Raw genomic sequence first — 13,271 nt, 5'->3', positions numbered from 1 at the left:
GCTTTCTCCTTCAATCCTGATCCTTCAAATGTCAGGTAAGGAAATAAATGCAGCGTTTTGTGCCACTACTCTCAGCATACTTCATGCTAGGTTTAAAAACCCCACCAGAGTTGCATGTGACCGCAGCCTTTGCAAACTCTTCAGAAAACCTTTTCGGTGGTATCCCCTTGGTTGTTCTCTTGGATCTGCGCAAAACTCTTTGATCCTCTTGTTCTGGTGCTTCCTCCTCTTCGGGAGAATGGGGAGCTAAAGTATATGAAGCTGCTAAGTCTGAATCAGCGTCAGACTCATCTGAGGCTTTTGGGCTCTGATAATCTGTGCCATCATCTGGATCTACATTGGCATCAGAATTATCAATCACATCAGAACTTGCCTCCCTTTTAACTTTCTTCGCCCCTTTTGCACCATCATCACAAATGGGATGGCACTGAAAAACGCCAACTTTGTCCCATTGTGGATTGTTGTCAATGCTCCTGGTCAGCCTTATGGTTTTCGTGTCTGTGATCAGGACACGATAAGACCCTTTCTCATATCCTAGGAAAATACCATGTTCTCCACGCTTACTCAGTTTGTCACCCTGTGAGGTGTGCACCCAAACTTCCGAACCAAAAATTTTAAAGTGCTTCACACATGGCTTCCTTCCATGAAGCATCTCATATGGGGTGCAATTTACACTAGACTGGTACCTCCTGTTATACACGTAACAGAAAAATGAAAGAGCTTCTGCCCAAAAAGGATTGGGCAGCCCCGAATCATGTAACAGTGTTCTGATTCCTTGCTGCAGGGTCTGGTTCAATCTCTCACATAAACCATTCTGCCAGGGCGATCTGGGCGTGGCGGTCCTATGCTCAATGCCCTGTTCAGAAAGAAAAGCCTCAAACTCTTCTGAACAAAACTCTCCACCCCTGTCAGTGAAAAGACAATGTACATTCTCATTATGTACATTCCTGAGCCATTTACAAAACTGACGAAACTTAGTAAAGGCTTCAGACTTTTTCTGCAGCACATAGACCCATGCATATTTAGAGTAGGAGTCTATCAAAACCATGAAAAACCTTGAATTGCCTCTAGAGAGCGCTAGAGGCCCCACTAAGTCTGCATGAATGACTTCGTATGGTTTCTTGGCCTCTCTCCCAGACTCTGTACCTTTGGGAGCTTGCCTTGCCTTACTCTCAGCACAAGAAACACATTTCATGTGGTAGGGACATTCTTTCAGCTTCATACCCTGAACCATATCAGGCATTTTTGCCACAGCCTGGAAATTCAAATGACCATAAACACGGTGGTAATAATGAATACATTGGTCATGCATCTTCTCATTCTTATCAACAGACAAATTGCAACACTCTTTCTCAGTTGCTTCTGCAGTTCCTGTACCTGAAACAAAAGGCAATTGATACAGACCATTTACACATTTTGCATATAGAATGAGCTTGCCATCTCGACGAATTTCACAGCGAGATTTAGCAAACACCACCTTAAAACCCTGATGATCAAGCTGGGAAACGCTCAACAAATTGTCCTGAATATGAGGCGCATACAGGACATTCTTAATTGTTGCATTCAGGCTCTTTAAGAACACAGTTCCCTTAGCCTCACTCGTGAGAACTGTCCCATCTGCTTGATGAATTTCTTTCTCTTGCTTCTCAAGCTGAACAAAGAGATCATTATCTTTGGCTACGTGGTTGGTACAGCCAGAGTCGATCACGAAGAAACTCCGCCCACGTTGATTGCAGCAGCGAGAGAGCAAAACCTTTGAAGTAGCAGGTGCTTGGGGATTTCGTCCTCCTCCCCCTCTGCCTCTGAAGTTTCCCTTCTTCTTTGAAGATTTCTTGCAGCACTGAAAACTCAAATGGCCTTGTGCTCCACATGAAAAGCACCGCTTCAACTTTAGTGCTTTAACAGCAGCAGTTTCACTTTCACTTTCCCCTGCTGAAGACTCAGGCACATTTTCAGGCACATTTTTAACAGCACCACTGTCCCGGCTTTCTCTAACAGCCTGTCTGCGATCCCACTCATTCAGGAGCACGCTAGACACATAATCTTCTGTTAGCCGGTCAGAAGGCAGTGTAGAAATCTGGGCAGCTACTCCATCATAAGACTCATCTAGGCTATTTATCATCAGCATTGCAAACACGGCCTCTGAAATAGCCAGGTCTCGCTGAACAAGGTCCTGTCTGAGACGCTTTAACTGAGATAGATGGCTAGGCAAATCACCACCTTTCTGCAACTGCAACCTGCACAGCTTCTTGAAGAAAATCACACTGGAACCAGCATTTTGTCTCAGATGCATATCTCTCAACTTATGCCAAACAGCTTGTGCAGTCTCTTGACCCTCTAAGTTCACCAGCAAGTGGTCTGAAACACTCAAAACAATTGTCCCTCGGGCTTTCATATCTGCAGCATGCCACTCAGCCCAATCATCATCATCTTTATCTGGAGGGTCATCTTCTATGGTGTGAAATAGCTTTTCCCTCTGTAAAAGCGCTTTCATCTTAACTTGCCAAACTGCGTAGTTTTCAGGCGTGAGGAGGGGAAAGGACATAGCCATCTGGCCAGAATGTGCACAGGCCATGTCTGCTATTACTTAGAGCAAGACACTTCCCTCGTGCAAACACAGATAAAGCCTTGGGCTTCTTCAGCCACTCTCTTTCCCACTCAGAGCGCAATTAACAGGCAAACAGGGATGCTATCTTCTTTCTTTGGCAGTCAGCAACATACCTCAAGCAGCAGCAACAGCAACAGCGGCAGCTTGAGCACTCTGCTCCAACACAGCTCTGCTTCTAGGCACCACAAATCAGTCCAGCATGCAGCCTCCGTTCCGCCGTCCAGCGATCAGCAACAGACACCTCTGGCGACTGGGATGACTGGGATGACTGGAACAACGACTGGTCAAACGACTGGGCCCATAACCGATGTCAGCATCGCCCTTGAGCCAGTGTACCAACTGGACTCATGCACTACAGCCCCGACTGGGCTAGGCGAGCTGGGTAGCACTGCCGGAGACCTCCTTTCCCACAGGAACTGGTCACAGTGCTGTGGACTCACAGCTTGGAGCTGAGAGCACCGGATTCACTGTCTCAATAATGCAGTCGTTGCGCAGCAGCGTTTTGCAGAGCCTTGCAGAGTATAAACCACTCGGAGAGCAGCTCTGTAAAGTATATTCTTTTATTCTATAACTACAGCTATAATACAAACTATATACAGAGCTGAATATTCTGAGCATACATCAATGCTACTCTGAGTGCCTGCAGCTGCTCTTAGCAGCAATCTTATCTCTAAATACTATCTCTTGCACTCACTCTCCGACAAACTGACTGACTCTCTCTCTCACACACAGAGACTCACTCACTTGACTAATTAAGTAGAGAGCAGTACATTGCTCCTCCTCTCTGTAGAGTCAGCAGAGACCTCAGGAGATGATCAGGAGATTCTTGGGTATGGGAGGGGTGAAATCTCCTCATCCTCCCCCATTTCATCCGACCATTCAAGAATCTTTAACATAACTGCAATTTGCACACACATTCCAAAAGTTGTTTTCTGCTTACAACCTTGGTAACATATCTGCAGGTTTCTCTCTCCCCCCTTATCTAAGACACTTTATCACATCATTAAACAGTTACTACAACCTTTCAAGAAAACAAGACAATATTGAAATATAAGATAACGGAACAGGAGATTGAAGGTGCCATCCAGAACATGCAATTGGGCAAGTCTCCAGGGCCGGATGGGTTAACCTCCAAGTATTATAAGACTTTGAAAGACTATTTAATTCAACCATTAAAGGAGGTGTGCAACGAGATTATGGAGGGGAAGAAGGCACCGGAGTCGTGGAAAGAAGCTTTCATCACACTTATACCAAAATCTGAAGTCAAAAAGACACAACTTAAGAACTACCGTCCCATATCCCTCTTAAATGTGGATTACAAAATTTTTGCAGATATCTTAGCTAATAGATTAAAAAGAGTGTTAAATGAAGTGATACATAAAGATCAGGCAGGCTTTCTTCCAGGCAGACATTTGTCTGACAACACAAGGAACATTATCGACATTTTGGAGTTATTGCAAATGAACACTAATACAAAAGCAGTTTTAATTTTTATTGATGCGGAGAAGGCCTTTGATAATATTTCTTGGAATTTTATGAAGAAAAATCTTAAGGGAATGGGAGTGGGACGGGGATTTGAAAATAGCATAGAAGCAATCTACTCAGAACAAAAGGCAAAATTGATAGGTAACAATGTGGTGTCAGAAGAGTTTAAAATTGAAAAGGGAACACGACAGGGTTGCCCTATCTCTCCATTGCTATTTATCTCGGTCCTGGAGGTGCTCTTGAACATGATTAGGAGGGACCAGTTGATTAAAGGAATTCAGGTCGGAGCTAAACAATATAAACTTAAGGCTTTTGCAGATGACCTGGTTTTGACACTACAGGAGCCAGAATCTAGTATGAAAAGAGTTTTAGAACTGATTCAGGAATTTGGTCAAGTGGCAGGATTTAAATTAAATAAGCAAAAAACTAAGGTTTTGGAGAAAAATTTGACAATAATGGAAAAAGAAAGGTTTCAGAAGGAGACAGATTTAAATGTGGTGAAGAAAGTGAAATACCTAGGGATAAATATGACAGCCAAAAATTTGAATTTATGTAAAGATAATTATGAAAAATGTTGGTCAGAGGTTAAAAAAGATTTAGAAATCTGGTCAAAATTGAAGCTCTCCTTGCTGGGTCGAATTGCTGCTATAAAGATGAATGTATTGCCAAAAATGTTGTTTTTGTTTCAAACTTTGCAGATTGTGGACAGGATGGACTGTTTCAAGAGGTGGCAGAGAGACATTTCTAAGTTTGTCTGGCAGGGCAAAAAGCCCAGAATAAAATTTAAAATATTGACTGATGCTAAAGAAAGAGGGGGGTTTGCCCTGCCAGACATGAAGCTATATTATGAATCAGCAGCATTCTGCTGGATGAAAGACTGGCTACTTCTTGAGAACACTGACATTTTAGATTTGGAAGGGTTTAACAATGCGTTTGGGTGGCATGCATATTTGTGGTACGACAAGGTTAGAGCTCATAAAGCATTTAAGAACCATATTGTCAGGAAAGCAGTATTTAATGCCTGGACAAGATACAAAGATTTATTAGAAAACAAGACCCCAATGTGGTTGTCACCTATGGAAGCTAAGGCTCTGAAAAGACTCAATATGGAAGCCAAATGGCCGAAATATTGGGAGATATTAGAACAAAACGGAGACACATGGAGATTGCAGAGTTTTGAGAAACTAAAAGATAAAGTGCGAGACTGGTTACATTATTATCAAATTAGAGAGGTTTTTAATATGAATAAAAAAATAGGTTTCCAGGTGGAAAAATCGAAATTAGAAACAGAATTGTTAGAACCTAAAACTAAGGTACTTTCAAGAATGTACAACTTGCTGTTAAGGTGGAATACTCAGGATGAAATGGTCAAATCAGCTATGATTAAGTGGGCACAAGACATTGGTCATAATATTATGTTCGCTGACTGGGAATGGTTATGGACCACTGGTGTAAAATTCACGGCATGTAATGCCTTAAAAGAAAATATTATGAAAATGATATATAGGTGGTACATGACACCAGTCAAGCTTGCAAAAATATATCATTTGCCTGATAATAAAGGTTGGAAATGTAAGGAAACTGAGGGAACATTCTTTCACCTGTGGTGGACGTGCCCAAAGGTCAAGGCTTTCTGGGAAATGATCTATAATGAACTGAAAAAGGTATTTAAATATACCTTTCTGAAGAAACCAGAGGCCTTTCTCCTGGGCATGGTCGGCCAATTGGTGCCAAAGAAGGATAGAACTTTCTTTATGTACGCAACAACAGCAGCAAGAATACTCATCGCAAAGTACTGGAAGACACAAGATTTGCCCACTCTGGAAGAATGGCAGATGCAACTGATAGACTACATGGAATTGGCAGAAATGACTGGCAGAATCCGAGACTTGGGAGAAGAGCAAACGGAAGAGGATTGGAAGAAATTTAAGGACTATCTACAAAAACATTGCAAAATATTTGAATGTTAAAGTGATGCAGGATATAAGGACAATATGGCATTAGTGACATAGTTGAAGGGAATATGTAAAAATGTTTTATGAGAAATAAGGTTGAAAAGTTAGAATATCATTATGTCAAACTTAAGTAAGAGGTTATAAGGGGAAAAATTGGAGACATAATAGATGAAAGGTACAATACAGAATAAGATCTAAAAAAAGGTTAGGCATTGCTGAATATGATTGTGTAAAAAGGGAACACAGAAAAAGGAGATGTGAGGAAGTCAGGAAAGAAGGATATGAAAATAATGGGTAAGAAACTGGATATATATGAATTTTTTTTAGCTCTATTTTTCCCATTTTTTATGTTTCGTGTTGCATTTTTCTGTTTTTGCTTGATTGACTGATTGTGATGGTGTTTCCCCCCCTTTATTTTAGTCCTTTTTTAATTTTGGCTTTGAGTGTGAGGTTTGTTGTATTGTTTGAAAATCGTAATAAATATCTTTAAAAAAACAACAACAACAAACATACACCGTCGTGTAAAAGACAACAATCCCATGACGGCAGTCATGGAGCAGGTATTCTAACAGGGCCACGGCCTGCTTCTCTGGCTGCCGGGCCCTGCAGACCTCGTCTTAATAATGCACGTGTGAATGAGACAACCAGCGTTGGGCTCCGCAGGCGAGCACAAAAAGGGGGGTTCGGACACCAAGGACCCAAGATCAGACATCAGGCATGGCGCCTTTTATTGGAAATGGTGTGTACAGACAGGGATGGGAGGAACAAAGTCTCCCGCGTGTCTCCCCCCATCACAACCCTGTGTCCCCTGATGCTGCTTCGGGTCAAGTCTGGGTCCCTCTAGGTGACGAGGAGCTGCTGGGAGGCCGGAAGGCCGCAGGATTCTTTATGGGCGTCAAAGAGCTCCTTCAGGGCCTCGACGTAGAGAGCGTGGAAGCTGTTCACCTCATCCTCAGTGGGGCGCGGGCGGAGCGGGACCGGGATAGGCTTCCCCACTGCAGGAAGGAGAAGAAGCATGGGTGGTTGGGGGGTCTGCTCTGCCCCTCGCCCCCACCCCATGGCAGCCAGGGCCTCCCCACCCTGGCAGCTTTGCACCCTGGCCTTGGGTTTCAGGGGTGGCTTAAGTGCAGGAATGGATGGGACCCCAAGGGTCATTTAGCCCAACCCCTTGATTAATGGCCAACCAACCTCTGCTTAGAAACCTCCAAGGAAGGGGAGAAGGAAGTCGGTGTGTGTGTGCACGCACACACGCAATCGCAGCTCCCTCCATAGCAAGCTCCAGAAAACGAGGCGGCTCGTTTGATTTCTGCATTGCAGAGGGGTTGGGCTAGATGACCCTTGGGGGTCCCATTCAACTCCACAGGTCTCCGATTCAGTTCGAAGAGAGGGCGAAATGGAGATGCACCAGAACTTGCTGTTTTGTACGATGCTGAAGAGTTTATGTCTCTTTGCAAGCAGGTTGGTGAGTTGGGGGGGATTTTGGGGTGCAGGGCGAAGGCTAAGGAAGGAACGAGGAGCCTTGTGGGTCCTTACCCACCACCGTGAGGGGGGCAGCCATGGGCTGGATCCCCCAGGAGCTGCTGGAGAAGAGGCCCCTCCCGCTGAAGAGACAAGGGGCGAAGCCGATCAGCTGCTTGAAACCGAGCTGGAGGCGGCGAACGAAGCTGCCCTCGGGGAACCGGATCTGTCGGTAAATGTCATTCTCCCCAAAGGTGTAAACGGGCACCAGGTCAGCCCTGCGAGGAGGAAGAGGAGGAAGAATTTACTTTCTGTTTTGAGAGAGGGAGAGACAGAATGTCGCTGCACTCTCCCGGGTCGTTGATTTATTTTGGTGCTGTACAATAAATCGCTTCTTAGATTAGAACGAGCTGTGTATGAGGGTTTCTCTGCATGCCTCTGATTCCTACACACACACTTGCTATCTGTTATGCTCTGCTGAAGCCAGGAGGAGCAGAGCGGCGTATCGGAAGAGTGCTGGATGCCAAAGCACTTCAGCTGTTCACAGTCTAAACAGACATTCAACAGAAAAAGTTATGGCTCATAACTCACAGGTTATGGAGTCAGCCGCCCAGGTGATTTGGCAGGCTCTTGAGAGGGTCCATCACAGAACCACAGCAGGAGCCAAGATCCGTGTCCCCAAAAGTTTGTTTATAAAACAAGGAGGTCTGTAATGAAATTTTGGAGGGGAAAAAAGCGCCAGAGTCGTGGAAGCTTATACCGAAAAATGAGTCTGAAAAGACACAACTTAAGAAGTACCGCCCCATATCCCTGCTCAACGTGGATTACAAAATATTTGCTGATATTTTGGCTAACAGATTAAAAAAAGTATTAGTGGATGAGATACATAAAGACCAAGCTGGCTTTCTCCCAGGTAGACACTTGTCTGATAATACAAGGAATAAAATTAACATTTTGGAGAAGTTGCAAGTGAACATCAATACTAAAGCAGTTCTAATTTTCGTGGATGCGGAGAAAGCCTTTGACAACATTTCTTGGAATTTTATGAAGAAAAATCTTCAGGGGATGGGAGTTGGTCAAGGGTTTGAAAATGGTATAAGTGCAATCTATTCAGAACAAAAGGCTAAATTGATAGTTAATAATGTGGTGACAGAGGAATTTGAGATAGAGAAAGGGACACGACAAGGCTGCCCAATTTCCCCATTGCTTTTTATTTCGGTCCTGGAGGTTTTGCTGAACATGATTAGAAGGGACCGTTTGATTAAAGGTATACAGGTCGGAGCCAAACAATACAAATTGAAAGCCTTTGTAGATGACTTAGTTTTGACGTTACAGGAGCCAGAATCTAGTACGAAAAGAGTATTAAAACTGATTCAAGAATTTGGTCATGTGGCTGGATTTAAGTTGAACAAGTCAAAAACTAAAGTTCTTGAGAAAAATTTAACACCGATTGAGAAAGAGAGGTTTCAGAAGGAGACAGGCTTAACATTAGTTAAGAAAGTGAAATATCTGGGTGTCAGGGAACTGACATCAGAGCGAGAGGTGGAGGCAAGGCTCCAAAGCGATGCAGGAGAGGGGACCAGCAGGGGGGAAGGAATTCAGCGTAACACCAGTAGAGAAGGGAGATGGAGGATTCGGAGAGAGGTCTCCAAGACTCTTCACCCGAGACAAGTGGAGAGAGCACGGGCATGCCTCTCCGCGCAGGGAGAGTAGGAGGAAACTTGGCATCAAACAGCTCTTATGCTGGAAGAGGTTCAAGAAATGCCCACTGACGGATTCTGCAAGCGACTGAACGGCCACGGAGTGAGGGCTGTCAGCCAAGGCATGGTTAGCCAGGCACTCTAGCCAAAAGTAACGGCAACTTACGCACAAGTAACCCCTTATAACCATTACACTGGGGGTTAATATGACTGCTAAGAACTTAGATCTATTTAAAGATAACTATGAGAAATGTTGGACAGATGTGAAAAAAGACTTAGAAATATGGTCAAATTTGAAGCTTTCCTTGTTGGGTCGAATTGCAGCTATAAAGATGAATGTATTGCCAAGAATGTTATTTTTGTTTCAATCACTGCAAATTCTGGACAAAATGGACTGTTTCAAGAAGTGGCAGAGAGACATTTCTAGATTTGTCTGGCAGGGCAAGAAGCCCAGAATAAAATTTAAAATATTAACTGACGCAAAGGAAAGAGCCGGATTTGCCCTGCCAGACCTAAAACTTTATTATGAGTCAGCAGCATTCTGCTGGCTGAAGGATTGGCTGCTCCTTGAGAAAACAGACATTTTGGACTTAGAAGGTTTCAATAATGTATTTGGGTGGCATGCATATTTGTGGTACGACAAGGTTAAAGCACATAAAGCATTTAAAAACCATATTGTCAGGAAAGCATTGTTTAATGTCTGGATAAGATATAAAGACCTACTTGAAAATAAAACTCCAAGGTGGTTGTCACCAATGGAGGCAAAGGCTCAGAAAAAGCTCAATATGGAGGCCAAATGGCCGAAATATTGGGAAATTTTGGAACAAGAAGGAGACAAATTGAAATTGCAGAGTTTTGAGAAATTAAAAGACAAAGTGTGAGACTGGCTTCACTATTATCAAATAAGAGAGGCCTATAATTTGGACAAAAAAATTGGCTTCCAGGTGGAAAAATCAAAATTGGAAACAGAATTGTTAGATCCCAAAACTAAGATACTTTCAAGAATGTATAACTTGCTGTTAAAATGGAATACGCAGGATGAAACGGTTAAATCAGCTATGATTAAATGGGCACAAGATTTTGGATATAACATTATGTTTGCCGACTGGGAACAGTTGTGGACCACCGGTATGAAATTTACGGCATGCAATGCCCTAAGAGAGAATATTATGAAAATAATATACATGTGGTACATGACACCAGTCAAGCTTGCAAAAATATATTATCTGCCCGACAATAAATGTTGGAAATGTAAAGAAAATGAAGGTACATTTTTTCACCTTTGGTGGATGTGCCCAAAGATTAAGGCTTTCTGGGAAATGATCTATAATGAAATGAAAAAGGTATTTAAATATACCTTTCTGAAGAAACCAGAGGCCTTTCTCCTGGGCATAGTCGGCCAATTGGTGTCAAAGAAGGATAGAACTTTCTTTATGTATGCAACAACAGCAGCAAGAATACTTATCGCGAAGTATTGGAAGACACAAGATTTACCCACCCTGGAAGAGTGGCAGATGAAGGTGATGGACTATATGGAATTAGCGGAAATGACTGGCAGAATACGAGACCTGGGAGAAGAGCTGGTGGAAGAAGATTGGAATAAATTTAAAGGCTATCTGCAGAAATATTGTAAAATTAATATCTGTTAGAAGGATGTTGGAATAATATTATATGATTTTAGCAGGAATAATATAAAGGATTTGGGAATAACTGACTGTTAATTGGTGAAAGGAGGAAAAGTAAAGTTATATTAATGAATGTTAAAATGATGTTGGATTGAAAATAAGTGGCATTAGCAACAAAGTTAACAAGAATACGCAAAAATGGATTGATAACATATGAAAATATATAATAATATGTTAAGATTTAGAGTTAAGATAAATGAAAGAGGGCAAGGATTTGCTGATTTGATTATGTAAATGGGAATACAAAAAGGGGAGGTGTGAGGAGGTCAACGAAACAAGCAAATGAGTTCAAAGATGCTTAAAAATGGATTTCTTTTTAATTTTTAATTTTTCTTTTTATCTTGTAATCTTTATTTCTTAATTTTTGCATTTTTCTTTTTCTTATTTTTTCTTTCTTACATGCTTTTTTTATTTCATTCTGTAAACTTTTGTTTTTTGTAAAATCTCAATAAATATTTTAAAAAACAAAACAAAAGTTTGTTTGAGCTGAGGCTACGTTTGGGGGACAGCATCAGAGAACATGTGACAAAAATGGTGGCTGTGTTATACTGACTGAGACAGTTAAACGTGAATTTTCCAGAAGATTTGAATTTTCCAGAAGATTCTGAGCTTACTAGACAAGAGTTATGACAATTTGTGCCAAACTCTAGAAGCCATGCTAACATTGCAGTTTGTCTCGGGTCGCCTATCCGATGAGGAGGAACATCAGCAGAGAGAGGGGCACGCGCTGGCCCAGGCAGTCCTGCTTCCAAGAGTGGGGGGGGGGGCAGTGAAAGAGGACACCGTAAAGGCTTTTGCTACAACACGTTATCGTTGGGCTCAGAAACCTAACTGCGTAAACAGTCCCAAGGAAGCTGCACAGAATGCCTCCAAGGCCATTGCCCCAGGCAACCAGATTAGGGGAACGGCCCGGCATGGGAACGCAAGGAAAGGTCCCAGGGGAACTGAGAGAGATGCAACGTCATGTCATTTGGCAGTTTCCATAGCAACAGTGAAGGACAGCGACCAGAGCAACGTACAGCACTGGGTAATTGACAGCGGAGCCAGACATCATCTGCTGCCATCTGGTGGCCAAATGCAGAACTGCAGAGCTGTTTCAAAAGGAAAAACAGTCACGCTTGCCGATGGTTCCAAGAGACAGCTGACAACTGTTGGCTCTGCTTTTGTTCCTTTTTTGCAGGCTGAACTGGAAGCATTTGTGGTCCCAGGGATGAAATGCTGTCTAATGTCTGTGTCTTCTTTAGTTAGAGATGGGTTTAAGGTTTGCTTTGAGAATAATGCATGCTCTATTTCCAGGGGCGGGACTGGAACACTGAACAACATTCAGTGTTGAATGTCAGGCTATTCTGGAAACATCTCAAGCAGGTAAGGGTAATACTGGGTCAGAACAGGCACAGTGTGCAAATGTTCCCACTCACTATATGTGTCATTATTTGTGGCACAGGAGGATGTCCCACTGCAATTGGGGATATGTGAGAAAAATACCAGGGTGCACTGAGGGGTGCAAAATGAAGTCATGTGCTAAGTTCCTGGATTGCAGAGCATGCAAGAAGGCAAAGGTAAAAACGTGCAGTTACCCTAGGTCTGACAGGGTAACCAAGAAACCTTTTGAGTTGATTCATGCAGATATTTTGGCCTTATGCCTTTTTGCAAGTCTGGGTGCGGCTAAATAGGTTTTAACCTTGACAGATGATTACTCCAGAAACAGCTGGGTGATACCTCTGAAGGACAAGGGTGAAGCTGCCACCATGCTGAGGGAGTGGGTCACTGCAGTGGAACTCCAATTCTCACTGAGGGTTTCCAGTTTCCAATCAGACCACAGTGGGGCGTTCACTGCGTTGCAGAATTACTTTCGCCAGAAAGGGATACGTCACAGGTTGATGGTTCTGCACCCACCACAGGAAAACGGGGTGGCAGAAAGGCGGAACAGAACGCTCCAGGAAGCGGTGGAAGCGATGCTTTTTGACTCAGGCTTACCACAACGCTTCTGGGCAGAAGCTTTCACTCTGAATTGTTCCTACAACTCTGTTGTAAGGGGGGGGGCGCACCCTATTTTCTCTTGCATAGTAAGACACCAAAGGTACATTTCTTTCGTGTGTTTGGGTGTGAGGCTTTGGTTCTTGTGCCAAAAGCTAATGCAGGAAGGGTGGCCCCAGGTCCCAGAAAATGATCTTTTGTGGGAATGAGCCAGGGACAAAGGGGTGGAGATTCGCTTATCCAGAGGGCAACCAGTCACAGGTTCTCGTCAGCAGGAGTGCTGAGTTTTGTGAGCAAAGTGGGTGGACAGGCATCCATGGGAATCCTGACATTCTCTCAGAGTTTGCTTGACTCTGCTGAAGAGGGAGAGTTAGTAACTGAACCTGCTGAGGATCAGGTCTCT

At 43.3% G+C, this 13,271-nt stretch overlaps 1 protein-coding gene and 1 long non-coding RNA gene across 7 annotated transcripts in view; one reads left to right on the top strand and one right to left on the bottom strand.

Moving 5' to 3' along the window:
* Positions 1-6,747: 6,747 nt before the first annotated feature.
* LOC309355770 (2-acylglycerol O-acyltransferase 3-like) overlaps positions 6,748-13,271 on the bottom strand; it is a 53,248-nt gene continuing 46,724 nt past the window's right edge. For all 6 annotated transcript variants that reach the window (XM_081886892.1, XM_081886887.1, XM_081886888.1 and 3 more), the window contains exons 7-8: positions 7,582-7,784; positions 6,748-7,043 (exon numbers count right to left, since the gene is read on the bottom strand). In XM_081886892.1, coding sequence (XP_081743018.1) covers positions 6,889-7,043; positions 7,582-7,784 — 358 coding nt within the window. In that variant the 3' untranslated portion in view covers positions 6,748-6,888. The remainder of the gene's footprint in view (positions 7,044-7,581; positions 7,785-13,271) is intronic.
* Positions 11,556-12,890, top strand: LOC309355941. Its single transcript, XR_014162652.1, has 2 exons — positions 11,556-12,256; positions 12,793-12,890. It is a non-coding gene; the product is annotated as an uncharacterized lncRNA (long non-coding RNA).

Source organism: Podarcis melisellensis, assembly GCF_964234715.1.
Source record: "Podarcis melisellensis genome assembly, chromosome: 13".
NCBI classification, from domain to species: domain Eukaryota; kingdom Metazoa; phylum Chordata; class Lepidosauria; order Squamata; family Lacertidae; genus Podarcis; species Podarcis melisellensis.
This window is presented reverse-complemented; position numbering and strand designations above follow the sequence as displayed.